The 20,376-nt window shown below is 39.4% G+C and overlaps 1 protein-coding gene across 10 annotated transcripts in view; it reads left to right on the top strand.

Annotated features, from left to right (window-relative positions):
• The window catches only part of FUBP1 (far upstream element binding protein 1), a 39,296-nt gene that overhangs the window by 581 nt on the left and 18,339 nt on the right, over positions 1-20,376 (top strand). For 7 of the 10 annotated variants that reach the window (XR_002094667.1, XR_002094669.1, XR_002094668.1 and 4 more), the window contains exons 2-18: positions 706-796; positions 1,761-1,823; positions 2,582-2,620; positions 3,259-3,298; positions 3,894-3,943; positions 4,042-4,113; positions 4,355-4,412; positions 10,301-10,463; positions 10,546-10,644; positions 10,756-10,857; positions 11,523-11,625; positions 11,718-11,818; positions 13,101-13,242; positions 14,869-15,029; positions 16,501-16,655; positions 16,749-16,828; positions 20,043-20,171. Coding sequence is in view for 6 of the 10 variants with exons in the window: in XM_019501478.1 (XP_019357023.1) it covers positions 706-796; positions 1,761-1,823; positions 2,582-2,620; positions 3,259-3,298; positions 3,894-3,943; positions 4,042-4,113; positions 4,355-4,412; positions 10,301-10,463; positions 10,546-10,644; positions 10,756-10,857; positions 11,523-11,625; positions 11,718-11,818; positions 13,101-13,242; positions 14,869-15,029; positions 16,501-16,655; positions 16,749-16,828; positions 20,043-20,171 (1,648 nt within the window). In the remaining 4 variants the exon portion in view is untranslated. The remainder of the gene's footprint in view (positions 1-705; positions 797-1,760; positions 1,824-2,581; positions 2,621-3,258; positions 3,299-3,893; positions 3,944-4,041; positions 4,114-4,354; positions 4,413-10,300; positions 10,464-10,545; positions 10,645-10,755; positions 10,858-11,522; positions 11,626-11,717; positions 11,819-13,100; positions 13,243-14,868; positions 15,030-16,500; positions 16,656-16,748; positions 16,829-20,042; positions 20,172-20,376) is intronic. The other 3 variants (XR_002094670.1, XM_019501482.1, XM_019501484.1) reach the window with 1 other exon arrangement.

Below are 20,376 nucleotides of genomic sequence, written 5' to 3'. Positions count from 1 at the left end.
GGGCCCGGGCGCCCTCCCCTGCAGGCGCGGGTGAGTCTCGTCGCTTCCCCACACGAGCAGCGGGGGGAGGGGGGTTTGCCTCGGCCTTCCCCGTTTGGTGCTGGGGCCGCGCGAAGCGGCGCCTGGAGGCACCTCCCGCCTTGGTGGCGGACCTGGGCCTGGCCTCGAGCGGGCGTTTTGTGCCTTGCACGTTGGGTCACTTTCCCCCTTGCCACCGTGCGGGGCGCTGGGGGACGAGCGGGGCGGAGCAAGCAGAGGCCTTATTGGCTTGTGTTTTAAAACTGCTGTGGATGCGGGGAGGAGGAAAGCAACGTGATCCAGGGCTCGGGGGCAGACTGGCTTAGCTGCAGGCTCCCTGGGAGAGCCCTCGGTGCCTGGTGTAAGGTGCGGTGTCACGCAGGGTTTGTGCAGTAGTAGATATAATACTGCTCTTCTCCACCTTGCGGGTGTAGCACCCTCCTGTTTGCACCACAGTCCTTTAAAGGCATTTGTTAAAGTCATTATTTGCAGGAGTGCTCTTCAAGGTGACCACTTCCGGCTTTTGTTTTCCCATTCCTCCACCTGAGGGGCATGGGTTTTTTTTAATGCATTCTTTGAAACCATGAGTAGTTTCAAGCAAAATCAGGACTTGCGTTTCTGATATGTTACGGGTAAAACAGGTATCCCCTGTCTGTTGTTACATGACTTTTTTTTCTTTTTATTTAGATTGCAGCAAAAATTGGTGGAGACGCAGGGACCTCAATGAACTCAAACGACTACGGTTATGGAGGACAAAAAAGACCTCTTGAGGATGGAGGTATGTGTTAATACATGGAAATGTCACCATATAACATTGCTTTGTTCAGTGCTGCAGCACTGGATTACAGCTCCTAGGTTAAATTTCCCAGATTGTACTGTGGTTTGATCACTCTTACAAATTGTACGTTTTTATTTCAATGCGGATTTTTGTTTAGAAGTTAGCATGCGGTGTAGTTGGTCACTTCAAAGTCTGTATAAGCATATTTTACAGCTTAATTTTTTCCAAATTAACTACAGTAACAGAAAGGAAATTATGTGGGCAAAATAGGTAAAAACAAATTGTCAGCAAGTGCCTGTATCTGGGTGTGCTGTCAAAGTCTTTTGCCTGCTGTATAAGACTGGCAGTAGTTTGCAAATTTTGTTAATGTAGAAGGAGATTGCCTTTCAAACCTACATTGGATTTAATCTCTAATTGAATGTTGCCTAGGGAGAAATAGTGCAGCAGTTCCTAATTATTTCTGTATAATGGTATAGGACTAAAACCTTCTGTTTGTTAGACTTCAGGAAAGCTTCTGTTTTGAAATATTTAACTTGTGAATATTGATGATATCCTGTCGTAAAAATCTTTAATGTTTTTGACTTGTCTTACCTGTTACAGAAATGTTTTTACCTGTAATGTATAGTATGCTGGTTTTTTGGTTGTTTTTTTTTGTTCCTTAGTAAACTAGTAGTGTGAACTTAACAGGGTTTGATTCATAATACACACACTCTCTCACACACACAATTCTTGCTAAAATGAAAGGAGAAATTTTGAATTTGGAAGTGCTGAAATATGTTCTAGGTCTTTTGTGTATGAGCTCTGACTTTATTCCATTAAGAGGACTGTGACTCAATCTACAGGATTTTGTCCTGTAATAATGTGGGATTTTTCCTATTATAATAGTGAGGTTTTTGATTTTCAGAAATGAGCTAATGATGCTTCAGATGATGTATGTAATGTATTCTTTTTATTTTATGTGTAGATGGCTCTTGGACAAGTCTGAGCAGTACAGCACACTGGGAGGGAATGCCCTCTCCTTTTAAAGGCAGGAATTTTTATTTATTACCTGTGTTTAGTATGTAAACATAAAATAAACTAGTGGATCTTTTTAAACAGGTGACACAAATACACCTTGGATCATGTCTGAGGTGTTGTGCATAATTAATAGTTTCTTCATATGAATTTGAATATGGGGTGGGAAGGAAGCATCTGCATCTTTTCAGATACAGGTTATCTATGCCTTTTTTATACCTTTTATTTGTACAGAGAGGTTTTGGACAGTAGTGATGTAGCTGCTTTGGTTTAGCTTTTTTTTTTAATTTAAGCCTTTGTTCTGAAACACCTGATATTGGAACAGGAATGTCATACTGTAGTTCAGACTGAGATTACCTTGCATTGTTGCATCTTACATTTGATGTTCTACTTAGATTTGTGGTTCTTTTGGTTTTTACTGTAGAAGCATCATTAGCTTGAGCAGTCAGTTATTAGTAACAGAGCAGTTTTAGTTAACTGTCAGTAATTGAGTATACGTTAAAAATCTACAGCGTGTTCTAAAAATTGTCTTTACTAGGCCAGTGAACAGATACGTGGTAATGCCAAACTACTTTCAATTATGCTAACCGAATGCTGAGTTCTCATAAGATTCTTTTTTTTTTATTCAGATGATCTGCTCCCTGAAATTCCAGGGGGGAAAGAGATTAAAATACACTGGAAAATTACAGTTCACACTGAAGGGACAGCCATTAGATTGACAGGTTTTTTAATTTAAAAAAATAAAAAAATAAAAACATCTTAATTTTACAGATCAACCAGATGCTAAGAAAGTTGCACCTCAGAATGATTGTAAGTGGGTTTTTTATTATTATTTTGTATGACTAAAATGTAAACAAGTGTAAACATTATCACAGTAACAGTTTGGCATAGTATTCTGATAGATAATGTTTGAACCAGTGAGATCAAGGTGACATGAGGGAGTCTTAGTTTCTTGAATCATTTTCTTTCGTATGGCTAGGGCAAGCAACAGCAGAGAAGGTGCAGGTTAATTAAAGTTGTATGTTGAGGTTTGATGGCCAGCTAAGTGGATTGCTTCAATCCCTCCATGATATATATGCAAGTTCAGGACAGGAATTTGAAGTTGGCTTACTGATGGCACCTCTCTGCATGTGCAGTTCAGCGAGTCCTTGATGCCCCACTTGTTCAATAAATAGACACACCATCCCTGTCCTATATGAATGTGGTTCAATATTTACATTGGTTACGTTAGTTTCTTGAATAAAAATCTAGCAAAACGTGTTGTTCCCTTATATTCTGCAATAGAGTTGAGTCATTGGCTTTCTACCTTTTTGCAACATTTCTGTAAATCCTAGCTTTATTGTATATAGCTACAGATAGTTAGCTTATTAGTGGATTGCTTTGGTGTAATTATCAAATGTTTTGCCATTATCTATGACTTAGACTTAAAAACATGCGTTTCTTTGTAGCTTTTGGAACCCAGATGCCACCGATGCATCAACAGCAAAGGTTGGAGCTATAAAAATTTTCTGATTTTGGTTGTTGCTTCATTTGCTTTTGAGTTTTTTAGCATTCTGTTTTTTGTTTTTTGTCTTGATGCTCTTTTATGAAACATCTTCTGAAAGTCTTCCCAAGTTAACTGTGAAAATTAATAGCTGAGAGCCAAATTTAAGTGCATGGGATGCCATTTTGTTGACTTTTTTTTTGGTGTCATGTGCTACACTTAGAACTGTGTGGGAAGAACAAACTCAGTATTTTTTTTCATCTGTACAAACAAACAGTCCCCTCATCCCTACAATCATTGATTTTCATTTTGCTTTGTAGAACTAGATTGTGCTTTTGCCACTATTTATATTGAAGGGCTTTTAGGTTAAAACTGACAGATTTCTTAAAGTAAAAATGTGTGCACCGGGCTGTCGTTAAAGTTAGGCAGAGCTAAGTAGGTTTCTCAAAAGACACTGCAAGGTAGAGTTATGTAAGTTTATCTTCATTGGCAATGGTTTAAAGGTAGTCAGTCTGTCTTGACAGATGAAATAATACTCTGAATTGAAAACCAGTTCAGCATTCTTAGCAAATGTTTTCTGTTGCATTTCATCTTGTTCAGATCTGTAATGACAGAGGAGTACAAGGTTCCAGATGGAATGGTTGGATTCAGTAAGTAACGTAAGAATAATAACACTTCAATTGACATCTTAAAAATATTGTTGGAACTAATTATATGCATCTTTTTCTATTACTTTTCTCCTCCAAAGTAATAGGCAGAGGAGGAGAACAGATCTCACGCATACAGCAAGAATCTGGATGTAAAATACAGATAGCTCCTGGTAATTATTTTCTTTGAGGTTTATTCATTCCAGAGGGGTAGGTTTAAAATATAAGTTGATGCTTTTCAGTTAAATATCTTAGATTAAAGCATATTTTATCCACATGTGCAAAACAGGCCTAAATCTTGTGAGCAAGTGACTGTATTTGAGTGTTAATACTCAGTCCAGCTAATTTTTATTAATGATAATTTTTCAGCTCAATAGAATTGTTAATTAAGTTTTTATTTTACAAACATTTTAGATAGTGGTGGCCTGCCTGAAAGATCTTGTATGTTAACTGGAACACCCGAATCTGTCCAGTAAGTAACATAAACATCTATTATGTTTTAAGGTCTAAACATACAAGTGTATCCTGTGTATTCTGTATAGTGATGGGAAAATATAAACATTCAGCTGTTTCTGTGTGTTAAGGAAAATATCACTATATGCATTAAAGTAGTTCCTGGTTCCACAGTTAGCTCTAGAAACAAAGTTTAATAGGGTCAGGGCATAAATTTCTTAAATCAGAACTACAAAGTGATCTCTGACAATAGCTAATAATACTTAACTTCAGTAAGGCTTTCATCTCCCACAACATTCTCACAAGCAAGCTAAGGAAGTACGGGTTGGATGAATGGACTGTAAGGTTGGATAAAAAACTGGCTCGATCATTGGGCTCAGAGGGTAGTAGTCAATAGCTTGATGTCTAATATGCAGTTGATATCAAGTGAAGTATCCCAGGAGTCTGTCCTGCAACTGGGTTTATTTAGTATTTTCTTCAGTGATCTGGAAGATGGCCTAGAGTGCACCCTCAGCAAGTTTGCAGATGCCATCACGCTGTTGGGAGTAGTAGATGTGCTAGAGGGTAGGGCTAGGATTCAAAGAGACCTCAATGAATTGGAGGATTGGACTGATAAAAATCTCATCAGGATTAAAGGACAAGTGTAAAACAATCCCAGGCACCAGTACAAGCTGGGGACCAGTTGGCTAAGCAACAGCTCTGCAGAAAAGTACAATAAACTGAATATGAACCAACAGTGTGCCATTGTTGTGAAGAAGGATACCAGCATACTGCACTGCATTAGTAGGAGTGTTGCTGTCAGATTGAGGAAAGTTATTCTTCCTCTCTGTTCTGACTGGTGAGGTCACATCTGGCGTACTGTGTTCAGTTTTGGGCCCTCTGCTATGGAAAGGATGTAGACAAATTGGAGAGAGTCCAGTGGAGGGCAGTGAAGATGGTTAGGGAGCTGGGGCACATGATTTATGAAGAGAGGCTGAGGGAACTTGGCTTATTTAGTTTGCAGAAGAAGATCAAGAGGGGATTTAATAGCAGCCTTCAATTATCTGAAGCGTGGTTACAAGAAGGATGGTGCTAATCTTTTCAGTGGTGTCAGATGGCGGAACAAGAATCAGTGGTCTTAAGCTGTAGCAAGGGAAGTTTAGGTTAGATATTAGGAAAAACTCTCCCACTAGGAGGGTAGTAAAGCACTGGAACAGGTTACCCAGAGAGATTGTGCATTCTCTATCCTTAGAGGTGTTTAAGACATGGCTTGGATGATCTAGTTGGGGGTGGTCCTGTTCTTTGAGCAGGGGGTTGGACTACATGACCTCCTGAGGTCAGTCCCTTTCAACCCTAATTTTCTATGACTATACAGCTGATCCATTTTCATCTGGTGTTGATCCATCTGTGCACTAGTTTCACAATGAGAACAATCTATTATGGTGATGGGGCTGGCTGTACATTTGGTGGGGGAGAGGGAAGTTGGTATGTGCTGAATACAATAACTTTGTGAAATCTTGCTGTGTTGTGGGGATGCTGTAGGGTTTGGTGATATTTGTAACTAGTTACCTTGGTATTTTTCTTCTGCAATTAATGTAATAGTAAGTGGAGTTTGAGTCTATTGTTCAGACTTAGTTTTGTTTATAGTATTCCATCAAGCAAAAAAATTGGAAGAAAGCCCAGTCAACATTTTTAAAGAGCCGTATTGTGTCCTGTGCCCATCTTGGGCAGCTCAAGAATCGCTTCTTGATGCATGAATTACTTGATCCTTGCTGAACTGACTGAACACTCAAGCTACCTGGACATGAACTTCATGAATTTTAATAGTTCTGATACTTGTCTGTGTAAAAATAAATACACAGTATTTGACCCATTTAGCTGAAATTAGATACAGAAAATAGGGGTGTACCAATAGAGGTTTTTGGGGCCGATATCAATGGCTAATATTTAAGGAGGGCATATCAGCTGATACCAATCCGATTTCCAATATAGCTGCCTCCAGCTGGTAAGTCCAGTGTGATGGGGGGGGGGGGGAATCAATGCCCCTTGTGGTGAGGGAGAGGGCAGGCACTGCCCAGGTGGGGGACGGAGCCATGGCTAGTGGGAGCGGCTCCCACTGCTGCTTGTACCCCAGGAGGGCATGGGAGTGGGGGGGGTTATGTACCGCCAGATCTGTGTAGGGCGGGCTGCAGCTTCTCAGGGGGCTGAATTTGGAGCGGGTGCCGGCAGCACTGGGGGGATGCTGCATCCACCCCAAATTTTGCTGCCGCTCCGCTCCCAGTGCTGCAGCCTCCCAATGCAGTCCCAGCTCTTCCCAGTGCATTAGTGGAGGTGGGGCATTGAGCCAAGGCTGGTGGCAGGAGCAGAGCAGTGGTGAAATTTGGGGTTGATGCAAAATCCTCCCAGCGCCTGCTCTGAACCCAGCCCCCACCGAGAAGAGCCCTGTGAGGGCGGTGGCAGCAGCGCTGGGAGAGGGGGGATTGTGGGTGGGGGGCTACGGCAAATGTTGGGGTGGCTGCAGGACACCACCCCCCCTCCCCTGTAGACCAGTCTGTCTGTACCCCTAGTAATAAGCTTTCAAAATTAGCATTTTACTAGCATTAACATGAATATTAAAAATTTACAGGCTATCTTTTGGTTTATCTCCAGCTTAGCATAGAGTGGTAAGGGAAAAAGAACTGCGCTTGAATGTTTCTGCACGGAACCTAGATGGGAGGGAGTGGCTACTAAATTTCTGGTTTTAGTTCTTTGTAAGGTTTTGTGTTTTTGATTTTAAGTGTAAGCTTAATTCTGAGTTTTGTTACTCATCACATATTGGTTAATTCAGATTCTTGTTAGGATTTGTATTTTCACATTACACTTATTTTTATTTTATTTTTCTACCTTGTGGGACTCTCCTTTGTGTTGTTCTCTCTTGACGCTTTCCTGTTGTGCATATGTAGGCCCTGGAGTTTCAGCTTGCCATAGTTAAACCCTCTTTATTATCAAACTTGGCTCCTTATCCATTGTGTGCAAGTTATAATACACTTCTGGAAGATAAGTGATTTAAAAATAGACAACATAAGGCATGCTGATGTGCATGAGGAAGTGTTTAGTGTCACATATATATCCATAAACTACAAACCCAGAGACCCATGGATCTTACAGACCACCAGTTTTTTTCACTGGTTGCTGATCGGAAGGGTCACAGTGATGGCGTTCCTCTTAATGGCCCAGCAAATATAGGAAAAACAAGGTTTTTGGTTTTTTGGGTAACATCTTTTATTGGGCCAGCTGTAAAGTGTAGCGAGACGTTAGACAAGCTTTTGGGCATACTTTTTCATGTCTGGGAAAGAAGTAGTTACAGTTTAAGCCATAGGTATCAAACAGGGTCCATGGGCTGGATCTAGCCCACAGAGTCATATCTGGCCTGTGGGTCGATAGTAGTCCTTGTCCTGCATGCTGCACAGAATACAAGGGTGGTCCAGGTTGTGCACGGCATACGATGCCCTATTGGGCTGGCCATGTGTGCTCTCTGCGACTGCAGGAATCACTGTTCAGAGCCCGTTTAGCCCTGTATGCGGCACCCAACACTTGCTGGGCTTGGAGCTTGCTGACATGCAGCATCTGGTACAGTCATGGGGGGAGTGCATGGGCTGGAAGTGGTACTGCACATGGTGGCCAGATCTGTGCTGTCTGCAGCATCAGGTCCAGCCTGTGCACCACAGGGAGTGCAGGTCCTGTGTCAACTTTGCATGCTGTATGCACAGTGAGCCCCAAGGTAGCTCAACCCGGCGGGCCACATGAGTTTAATATCTCTCCCAACCATCAAGTTGGTCCAATAAAAGATACTACCAAACAGAACTGGCTGATCAGTAGGACTGAGTGTATAATGCAAGTGAGAAGACATTCAGTAGAAGCTTGTACCCAACTAGCCACAGCTAATGATAACCTCCCTTCCACTTTAGCTATTCAAGCAGATGAAGCTGCCACCACAATATTCTGGAGCCTGGGTTCATAGGCTTATTTTCAACCTTTCTTGATCCATCTGCTCCAAAAACATTATAGTTTTGGAGAAAAGGTCTCCCTCCCTATACCTTTTCAAACACAGCAGCCCCATATTTTTCTTTCCATGCTACTAAACCACCAAGCACTAACAGAGGAGTAACTCTGAACATATGGACATAGGTCATAGGAAACTGAGGACAAAATGAAGAGAGGAAAAGTGGAGTATGCTTAAGGTATGTTTGGAGGTAACAAAGAGACGAAAAGATTTAAAAGAAAAAGGTGGGAGGGTAAAGCTTATGTAGTTGTAAAGATCTTAGGTTGACTTTATTTGGTGAAATTAAATGCTATTTAAAGCATATATTACAAACATCTATACTTCCTTTAAATAAACTTTGCTCTTGATCTGTTTAAAGGTACAGTATAACCTCATAAATCCACAAACCCCCTGGTGTGGAGGGAGAAGCTTGCACATGGCAGGTGCTACCACCATCCACCACCCCATGCCACCACTATGCAGGTGGCTGCTGCTCTGGGACCAGCTGCCACTACTTTTATGATGAAGTGTATTTTTAAAAAGTGCTGAATTTTTGAAAACTTCAGAATTTTGAAAACCAGATTTATGAGGCTATACTGTAATTCAGCTCTTGCTCCAGATTGAGATTGATAGCCCTCAAACAGGACAGCATGTATCCATTCTGTATAAACAAGTGGTTGGAGCCTTCACTGATACTTGGTTCACAAATGACAGATTTGCAGCATGATACCAGCTTCATCTTCACCTTCACCTGAAGTCTTACTGATCACATGGGCATCTTGCACTTTGTTCTTCTTGTAGTCATCCCTGAAAAGCATCTGAAAGCTTCAGTTTATAATGAAGTAGTAGCCTGTTATTCCCAAGTAGGGCAAGTGTTGATTTACTCCAGTTTTTTCTTAATACCTATTGTTTCCAGTTTAACTGAATTCTTTTCTTGCATATCCATAACTGCTTCTTTTCTCCTCCTCCTCCGTCAACAATTCACCAGCCTTTTTGTCCTGTTGGCTTTGTAATTGATGTATTCAATTTTATTGACCAGTTCTGATGATGATAATTTTTACAACATCTCTAAAAACTACATACTTTGTCTTTTCCACTAAATGAAACCCTTTGTTATCATATTTTTTTTTGTTTTTTGGGGCAGGAAATGCATGTTTACTTGCTTGTTCAAACTTTGCATATATTATGGTAAATTTTTAATCCATAAATTCCTGAAAAGTTGCAGTAACAGTACTGGATAAAGTAATCCTTTTTGTTTGGTCAAATGCCCAGTCCTATCCCAATGTGGTGTTGTATGAGCTAAGATTGAAGTCCTTTGTTCCAATTTTTTTAAGGCATTCTAGTGATCTAAGATGCTTAGGAAATGGGTGTTCTCAGTTTCTAAATAAATTCATCCTCAGTGCCTTCCCAGGGGGGGAAAAAAAAAAAAAAAACCTCCTGGATCCTCCTTTGTTGTCCTATTATAATTAGTTGGTTGAGTGACTATTTTATGTTTATTCTTGATAGTTTGTTGTGGCTGTTAAATTATATATTGTTTTAATAACATGGTGGTGATGGTGTATTAAAAATCTTGTATGAATCTTGGATGTTTGAAAGTTCATTTTTTCATGGTGGTTCTTGTGGGTCTCAATGTCTATGCTACTTTCCTATCCTTTCAAAAATTCTTTAAAAAGAAATCTGCCACAATCGTATTTCTTTTAGTACTACACTCAGCTTTGTGATATCTGATGTAGTGTAACAGAAGGCAGACTGACAAAGTATCTTACAGAATTTGACAAATATACTCTTCTGATATTTATCTGTATGTGTGGACTTAAAAATAAGAAACAATTAGAAATGGTTTATGCAGCTTTTCCCAAATGGAACAAGTTGCTCTTCGTAACAATAGTGTATGCATCTCTTCACAGGTCTGCAAAGAGATTACTTGATCAGATAGTTGAAAAGGGCAGACCTGCACCTGGCTTTCATCATGGTGATGGACCTGGAAATGCAGTGCAAGAAATTATGATTCCAGCCAGTAAGGCAGGGTTAGTTATTGGGAAAGGTGGAGAGACAATTAAGCAACTTCAGGTACGTTTTAAACATTTAAGAGTTAATATTTTCTGTCAGACTTTGGAATTCTGCAGAAACTTATATTTATGTTGTCAAACAGGAACGAGCAGGAGTCAAAATGGTCATGATTCAAGATGGGCCACAGAACACTGGGGCAGACAAGCCTCTTAGGATAACAGGAGACCCATACAAAGTTCAAGTAAGATGGAAGTGCTCAATTCTTCCTTTTTTAAATGTTTTTAATGTTCATCAAAATAATGAAATGGAATCTAAACTGTTTTTTGCTTTGTTTTGTGGGGTTTCTTTTTAGCAAGCCAAGGAAATGGTGTTGGAGCTGATTCGTGACCAAGGTGGCTTTAGAGAGGTGCGCAACGAATATGGGTCAAGAATAGGAGGAAATGAAGGGATAGACGTAAGCATGGTTGAAACTTGTTCGCTGTGTATTTTGAAACCTGTTTTTAATACCAAAAGGTAGTTAATACTAATAATAATTTTTAACTAGTGTTATGACATGTAAGTATGACTTGTTCACGACTGAAATGCTGCCACCTCTTAGATGCAGTATTTCATCAGCCAATTTGGGTTAATAACTGGGGTTTATAGTGTTTATTGTTGGTTGTGTGGGGTTTTTATATTTTCAGGAAGGTGCAGATAATTTTTCCAGTTAATGTGGGGTGAAGGGTGTAGTTTTAAAACTTGGGAATTGCTTGGCGCACACACAGGTGTGTGGTAAATGACGATAAATTATGGAAGGGGCCTACGTAAAAATGTCATTTTGATGTGACTATTGTAGACCTTTAACAACTTGCTTGGGCATTAACTTGAAGAAAGTGTCTTCTCCTAAGTTTCTGCCATCATCACAACCTCTGGTGTCTAGAAACTTTAGTTTTTCACACTCTTGCGGTTACTGGCTAGATTTGTAACTCCTTTAGACCACAAATGTGACAGAATACAAGACTGAAGTAATGAGGTCAGTGGCCATAGTTTAGTCTTTTGTTACACAAAAGATGTTCTAGATTTTCATAAAAACACTTATATCATCAGCATCTTGAAATAGCTTAGTATATTCTCTTTCAGGTTCCAATACCACGATTTGCTGTAGGTATAGTAATTGGAAGAAATGGAGAGATGATCAAAAAAATACAGAACGATGCTGGTGTTAGGATCCAGTTCAAACCAGGTAAGTAACGTGCATATAAAGGGTAGATCGGCAGCTTTGTTTATCAGTAGAATATGGCTTAAGCTTATCAAAATATAATGTTCTTATTCCAGATGATGGAACAACTCCAGATAGAATAGCCCAAATCACAGGACCTCCAGACAGATGCCAGCATGCTGCAGAAATTATAACAGATCTCCTTCGTAGTGTCCAGGTAAAGTCCTTGTCAGCGTTTGATTCTAGCTGTTTTAGTGCAGTGTTTAATCTTGCAGTGATTACTTCATCATAACCTTTAACCAAGCTTGATTTCGGATTCCCACCACTGAATCTGATGTAATCAAGCAGTCCTCACATTGTGTTGTCTTGTGGACCTGCTTTATACTTTTTATTTTTCCAGTAAAAATAAATGGTTTTGATCCAGAGCACCTTTAGTGCTTCGGCTTTTAACTGCTACATTTTTAATATACAAGAGATGTGAACTTGTACTAATTTTTCTAACTGAGATACTGTACTTAGCACAGCTTTTTCCTTTATGTGCGTGCACATGCTTTTCCTCTCACCTTTTTTTGAATCATGTGCTCTTACCTAGATGCTACTACTTCACACTAGGGGTGTGTAAAACAGGCCCTATTCAATTTGGATTCAGCTTAAATCAGGGTCAGTGATTTGAGTCATTGATTCAGATCACCATCTCTGATTCAATTTGGCAGAATCTGAAGATTCAGTGCTTATTCAGAGAATCAGCAATTCATATGTAAACACAGCTTTAAATGTTTTTTCCACATACATCGAGGTACTAGCGCAGCTTGTGAATGCTGCGGTGCTGGGGCGGATGGAGCGTCCCGGGGGGGAGGCTCCATGTGCTCGTCAGTGGACCAGAAGTAGTTCCGGTCCTCTTCTGGGTCTGATGGGGGGGCCTGCACCTCCCTGGCTTGGAAATCAGCCACAGGGGGACCCTGGGTGCCCCCCAAACCTAGGACAATGGGGTGGACCTGGAAGTGGACAAGAAGTGCTTTGGTCCACTTCTGGGTCTGCTGCTGAGCACGCTGGTGAGCCCTCCGCACTTCTGTGGGATGCTTCATGCGCCCCAGCATTGCAGTGTTCACGAGGCACCTGCTACCTAGAGAGATGTAGAAACGTTTAAAGCTATGTCTGTGTCCGAATCTTTCCAAATCGATTTGGAGGATTCTAATTTGATTCGGAGAGATTAAAGGGTCTTCTGATTTGGAGATTCAGCCACCGAATTGGGCTGAATTTCCGCTGAGTCGAATCAGGGACCGAAGCTTCATAATATTCTGTTAACTATAGAAAATGCTATTTTGTATGTGACAGTTAATTAAAACTTTTTTTTACTTGTATTAATCTGATGCTCGTTATTTTGTCATAGCCATTGTATTCTAGGAAGTTAGTTGCTAGCGCTGCACTGAATGGTGTAGTAACTTTTAGTAGTGTGTGCTAACGTGCCTTTCCCTTCCCGCTTCCCTGTCTCCCCTTAGGCTGGTAATCCTGGTGGACCAGGACCAGGTGGTCGTGGAAGGGGTAGAGGCCAAGGCAACTGGAACATGGGGCCTCCTGGTGGATTACAGGAATTCAATTTTATTGTACCCACTGGAAAAACTGGATTAATCATTGGCAAAGGCAATGCATTTTATATATTAACTAGAAATCATTTCTTGTGTTGGTAACTGTATCATAGAGATTTTCAGAGAGATCTTAGTGAAAATTGCAGTAGTGTCTACTTTAGTTGGTGTGCTCTCATTTTGTCATTGTTGAATAATTTAACATTAATTTTCTTTTTCTTGTAGGAAATAATACTTGTTTCTAGTAACCAGAGAGGTCAATAATCTTGACACAGTTTCTAAACACGTTTAGCCTTAAGTGCATTTCCCTTAATTAATGGCTGTGAAATAATGTCATGTTGCTCATCTAGTGAATTCTTCCAGTTTGTGCAAATGTAACTTTTGTGTGCATTCAATATTGACTTGTTAATTTAGTCTTATTGTTCATCCTTAATTTTTTTTTGCAAAAGTGGTTTCCACATTTTTCAGCAAAGTTGTAATGTAGTAAATAGTACTAAGATTTTGCTCTCTACAAAAAAAGTTACACATTTCATAGAATATTATGGTTAAATTTAAGCTGCAGCATGCTGTCAAATGAAACCTTAAAAAAAAATCCTTGTGTTTCTTCTGGACAGTACAAATTATTAACGTTAATTTCCAGACTTGGACTACTAGTCTGTGTTCTGAAGCTTTCATGTGTCTGAGAACTCTTTACTTAAATGGTTAAAATGACATCAGAGGCTACTACAATACTACAAATGAAAGAATCAAGAAATGAATATATACTCCTCTGTCCATTTCTGTCTACGTTGTGTACAGTGTTGGCCCTTGTAAATAGTTGACTTCAGTGACAGAGTTCCACTTGTCATTTTTATTTGTGTATTTTTCACAGCACTTGGATTTTGCTTTACCATACATCTTGCCAGAAGTCCATCACTAACAGCTGAAAAGCTGAAAACAACAGACACATTCACAGCCTGTTTAATGCTTCAAAATACTGCTGAAATTCAGGAAAAGCTTATTTTTAAAATTTTCGACCTTTTATGCAACTGATAACTAATCAAAATAACTTTCAGAGAATCACCTTTAAAGTATCATGTTTTCTCTTAAGAAAATACTCAGTTGAGAATCTGTGTTCACTTTTAGGCATTGTTTGCTCCTATATCACTTCTGATTTTTATGCAACCAATAACTAAACTTTTCTCCCTTACTCTTTTTCTGTTGAATACAAACAAAAACAATTACTGGTTTCTAATTTAATTTATAGATATTAATGTGCATGTATATCCTTACATATGGCTCTACATATCCATTGTTGTTCCTGTTTGATTTTTATGTTAGAGTTTAGTGAGTGTCATGCCTAGACATTACAAAAAAAAAACAAGAAACACTTTTGAAGTTCTTCACTGATGTATTTTTCAAGTACAGATCCTTGCACTTTCTTCCTTCTGTTTCGTTCATTATATTTATTGGTCTCCACTACTAAGACCGTGTCAGTTAGACTAAAAGCAAACATTTAAATATTTTTTAAAAATCATGTGCCAGTACAAAATTCTGTAAGAATAGGTAGCTAGCTCATCAATTCTTGTTCACTCAGGTCTGAACTTTTCTAAATTTTTGACCAACTTGCACCTTAGTTAAGGTGTTTTTGTTTTTTGAATTCAATGCAATGTCTTGCCATGAAAGTCGGATATTTTAATTACAGGAGGTGAAACTATCAAAAGCATAAGCCAGCAGTCTGGTGCTAGAATAGAACTTCAGAGAAATCCACCACCAAATGCAGATCCAAACATGAAAATGTTTACTATCCGTGGGACACCACAGCAGATTGATTATGCTCGACAACTTATAGAAGAAAAAATTGGAGTGAGTATTTTGAGAAGCATCTTAAATTGCTGTGTAAGGCTGTTGATACATCTTTATCTTTATTTTAGCAAGGTACAAGCGAGAGAATACATGAAATTGAACTGAATGGTTGAGTCTGTTCACTAGTTCTTTCCACTTGAGTTCCTTTTTTCAGATGTTAACTAGATTGACAGTCATTTAATTACTGTTAATCATTAGTGTCTGAATGTAAATTCAGATGTAAGCATAATCACAAGCCCTGATTTTCATTCTTGATGATCTGAGTGATGAAGAACTGAATAGGAAAGAGATGGAATTACCCTCTTCTAGGTCATGGTTGATATAAATTAAGTAGCTTTCACTGTAGCATCATGTGCTATAATTGTTTTGTGCATAATGTGGAATTTGACAGCCTTGGAGACTAATTTTGGATAGTTTCAAAACTATTAGATTAATCCAATGTGTATATATAGTTATAATCTAGGCTTGATGCATTTTCTGTTGGTCTCATTTCTTGCTGACTGTTTTTAGCCTATGTGTGGGTCTAAATAGGCAAACAATAAGCATGCTTTGATGAATGCCTTATTGTAGAAAATTATACCAAAACACCCCTTAGTTAAGATCAAAATTATATATAATTAATTTGAATGTGTTGTTCATTTGTGGGAATGTAAAGTGATTTTGTTCCCTCAAAACAAGTATTCTTTCAATCTTTTTTTTTTTTTTCTTCTTCTAGAGTTAGTGGTAATTAGATTGTTGATGAATTATCAGGGTTCACAGATCTAAAAACTTGAAAGTTTACTGTTATGTGGATAAAAAGAGAGCTTCTCTGAATGGGAATTGCAGTATTCTGGCCCTTGAGAACCAGAAGTACTAAGATGACATTAGAGGGAGGATTCATGAGAGAATCTAAAGATGTGGACATATGTAATGATCAAATCATTCCCATATGTCACTAATTTTTTGAACTGGTTTACAATTGTGTGAGAAGTACTGTAGGTCTGACACTGGAAGGGAATTTATTGATTAAAAAGTCGCAGCAAAAAGAGCACGGTGAGCCAGTAGAGTTCTTGCTGCATGCACACCAGGGTGGCCAGTTGCTGGGCAGGGAGGGAGGCAAAGCGACACAATCTAGGCTTCCAGTTCTTGCCTTGATAATCAGCTAGACCCATATTTGCAGAACATTTGAACTATCACATCAAACAGTTTTGCCAGGAACTTGTTCAAATGAATACTTAGTTTTCCAGGTACACATTTGAACAGGCAGCTTTAAACTGGTTTAACAGGCTTGTTTGCTTCAGGGTTAAACTACATTTAAACTGCTCTGCTTATTACTTGTGTTTATGCCTTAAGGAATCAATTTCTGAAGGAAAAGTCCAGACGTCTGGACAAAAGTTTTTAGCTCATTGTCTATTGGAATCCAGACTTGTGCTCTCAGTATGTGAAAAGATGGAGGTCACTTTTCTCCCTGCCTGCTTCTTCCCTGTTATAGGGTCCAGTAAATCCTTTGGGTCCACCTGTTCCTCATGGGCCCCATGGTGTTGTTCCTGGCCCACATGGACCTCCTGGACCGCCAGGTCCCGGCACTCCTATGGGACCTTATAATCCTGCTCCTTATAATCCAGGACCCCCTGGTCCTGCACCCCAGTAAGCAGCATTTTACTTCCATTTTTAAAGTGGGGGGGGAGTGGAGTCACCCTCAACTTGAATGTCATTGAGCATGGTACTTTTGTCTTACAGTGGTCCACCAGCACCATATGCCCCACAAGGGTGGGGTAATGCCTATCCACACTGGCAGCCACCAAATCCACCAGATCCAGGTAAGAAATGCATTTTTTTATAAAAATATTCTTGCTCAGACATGCATTTGATGTACATATGTGCTGCTTTAAAAGTGCATTTTACATTTTTTTTATTTTTACTGCTAAATCTGAAAACCGCTTCTTGATCATTACTTTGAGAAACTGCATATACATAAAATGCATAAAAATAACTTGTAAGTTACTGAAATTCAGTTAAAAGAGCAGGAGTATTGCCTCGTTACATCTGTGATTTGCTTACGTTCTTCTAAATGGAAAATCTCAAAATTACCTGCATTAGAGTGAGAGGTTCAACTTTCTCTACTAAGCTTATCTTGTAAAATTGAGTAAGAAAAGCAGGCCACTAGTTCAGAGAGCTGAAGTAGCATGTTCGAGGGTCTCTGACAAAGATTTTGTGATTTATATTGATCCCCAAAGCCCTTTCTAGTCTCACTGGCCATGATGTTTCACTTGGTGGTTTAATTGTATCTCATTTCTAAGTGATATTGATCCTGGCGAGGATAATGCTCCTTTGAGTCAAAATCTTGGATTTCTCACCATTTTTTTTTCCTCCTTAAAGGATAGCAGTACTTCAGAAATCCTGCTTTCTGTTAACTACTTCCATTATGTTAGCTTAAGACTATTGTTGTTTGATTCTTTTTTGGTAGGTAATTATCTTTCAAAATCTCTTCCAGAGTCCATCCCCCTTATTAAAAACCTTTACCTGAGCAACTTTAAGGGTAATTCAAGTGTCCAGTTGAGCAAGACGGTAGAAAACAGATCTATAGGGAGCCAAGGCTACGAACCAGTCAGAGGGGACCAGCAGGCATTGAGGAAGTCCCTGTTCCCGTGTGCACTACCAGGAGTGACCAGGAATAACGGTCACAAGCTGGCAGAGGGTAGATTTAGGCTAGATATCAGGAGGCGCTACTTCACTGTCAGGGTGGCTAGGATCTGGAACCAACTTCCAAGAGAAGCGGTGTTGGCTCCTACCCTGGCAGTCTTTAAGAGGAGGCTAGATGTATATCTTGCTGGGGTGGCTTGGCCCCGGTAATCTTTCCTGCCATGGCAGGGGGTCGGACTCGATGATCTGTTCAGGTCCGTTCTGCCCCTAGAAACCTGTGAAACTATAAGACATGGCAGACCCTGGGTAAAAATGTTCTGATTCTAACTGCTTACTGTTAGTATAAAAGATTTCAGCAGTGGTCATGTCCAAAGCTGGATAAGATTTCAGTCAAAGCTCTTGACAGGAAATAAATTCTTTTCCCCACTCTGCGCTCCCCTCAATTTTTTTTCCAAAAAGCTTTATTTTCTGGGGGGGTCATACTTCTGTTGTACTACTAAACATCTGGAAATCATGTTTAGGTTTTGGCTGCACACTAACATATTTTGATGCAGGAATGCTGTTGATAGCGCTTTAGGGGATTTTCAGTACTTCATTGCTGTTCATCTGGGTTTTGGCACGGCAGAAGTTCATGAAGCAAGAGAGATGGACTGGTCATTGGAGATGTAGTCAGATCAGTAACTTGGTTTATGAGACCAGGGCATAAAGCATCCAGTGAGTCAGTGTGACACATCTATTTAGAATTTTCAGTTTTAAACAACCAATACTTGAAGTTTTTCACCATATATGGGTAAAAATCAATTTTCTGATTTCCCCCAGGCCTCACACAATGGCTTTGTGCAGACGTTTAAAAAAAAAAGTGTCTTTAAACTTGGCGTACTCGCATCCTGAGCCCAGCACATGCCCAGAAGAGGCAGTGCATTAGTTGAACCGGGCTCGCCCAATGTCTGCATAAATTGGGCGCTTTAGTGGTGCTGTTTTGGTGCTCTTATCTAATAGCTGATTAAAACAACTTTAGCTAAAAGCGCCAAATAGTGCTGCTGAAATGTCTCATCTATACAGACATTGCAGAGTCAGGTCAGCGTAACATGCTGTGGCTTCTGGTAAAGCATGGGGGTATTCTGGGCTGGCATTTTTTAACATCTGGAAGCAGCCAATAATTCTGACAATAGACACCTTTTGTTTTTATTGTGAAGTGGTCAAGAATTGTTTTCTGTTCAATCATTTTTTATATTTTTTTTTTTCACTAGGAGTCTTCAGTAGTCTTCAAAGTCTAATTCTCTAGAATAGGTTTCTAAGGGTGTTTGTTTTTTTGTTTTTGTTTTTTAAAGTAGATCTTCCTTCCATAAAAGAACAAAGCAGTTCTGTCATCTTTTGGTAGCATATGCTTTGATAGACCTAGAGTTCGGTTAATTCCTTTTCTCTTGTTGTACTCCGCACAGCATTGCAGTCAGCCTACATTCATCCCTGTAGCTTGCTTGTTTTCTTCCAGTAAAATTTATGACCTAAATTACAGTGCAAAAGAACAGCTTAACCCTCATCATGGTGTCTTCTTAATTTACATCACTTATTAGACTATCTCTGAGACATCTAAATGGAATAGGACTTAACGTGTTCTATCAGCTGTTTGCTTGCATCAGGAGGCATTCTTAACATGAAAATAAATGGTTTAGAAATGTCAAAATGTTTTTCATTTGGAGAGATTTGCTTGACCATATTTTTAAATATTGCAAGGTTTGTATGGGGCTTCTAAACTTTTTTTGTGACGTAGTACCTTTTCGTTACTTTGGAAAACATTTTGAGAGACTCAAAATTCAAGATGGCTTGTTTTCTAGTATTAGGTGTTTCTCATTATTTAAAAATGGAACTGGCCATTGAAATCCAAGTGTACCATGGAGAGTTAGGAATAGGGATGCATTTTTTGTGGCTTAGTACCTACTAAAATGAAGTTTAGTCAGGTCATGGCTCAACTTACACTTAAAGGGTATAATTGAAACAATACAATTTAGTTTGATGCTAGCTTGAATCAAAGGATCAACTGCAGTGTTGTAACAGTTAAACTGGGAGAGTATCGCAGCATTTTAGAATTGAGAAATACTCTGTTGGAGTTTATTCATCACACAACTGTGTTTTGATTATGGAGTGATTAGTCTCCATATGGTGCAGCAGAAAACATGAATTGTCCCTGAACATGTAAGTGAAACAACATGATGAGAAGTAAAGATGTGGAAAGGTAAAAGATAGTAAGATGCATGTAGAAGGTGTAACAATACATGCTTTACATATAAACAACTAAAACTGTAAGCAAAGCTATGTGAAATTTATAGCTATGTAATATTCTTCCAAAGTATACTATTTACATTGTAAGAGAGTGGACCTTTATTTTTTTAGGTAAGCCAGGAACAGACCCCAATTCTGCAGCATGGGCTGCTTATTATGCTCACTACTATCAGCAGCAAGCACAGCCACCACCTGCAGCTCCTCCTGCTGGACCAGCTCCAACTCAAACTAATGGACAAGGTAATTGGATCCATTTATTAAAAGGAGAAACTGCTTGTCATTACTGAGAATGTAATGATCTATGAAGACTTCTGTCCTCATGGTGCATGTTGGGTTTTCCCATACAAGGGAAAATGGCACTTACCCTGTTGGGGTTGGCACATTCTTAATTTTGGTGCCAAACTTTAAACCTTAAAAAAAAAAAAAAAAAAAAGTTAAAGTTCAA

The sequence above is a fragment of the Gavialis gangeticus genome, unplaced genomic scaffold (assembly GCF_001723915.1).
Source record: "Gavialis gangeticus isolate Ggan-Ray unplaced genomic scaffold, GavGan_comp1, whole genome shotgun sequence".
Taxonomy (NCBI): domain Eukaryota; kingdom Metazoa; phylum Chordata; order Crocodylia; family Gavialidae; genus Gavialis; species Gavialis gangeticus.
The sequence above is the reverse complement of the archived record's forward strand: the minus strand, read 5'-3'. Positions and strand labels throughout refer to the sequence as shown.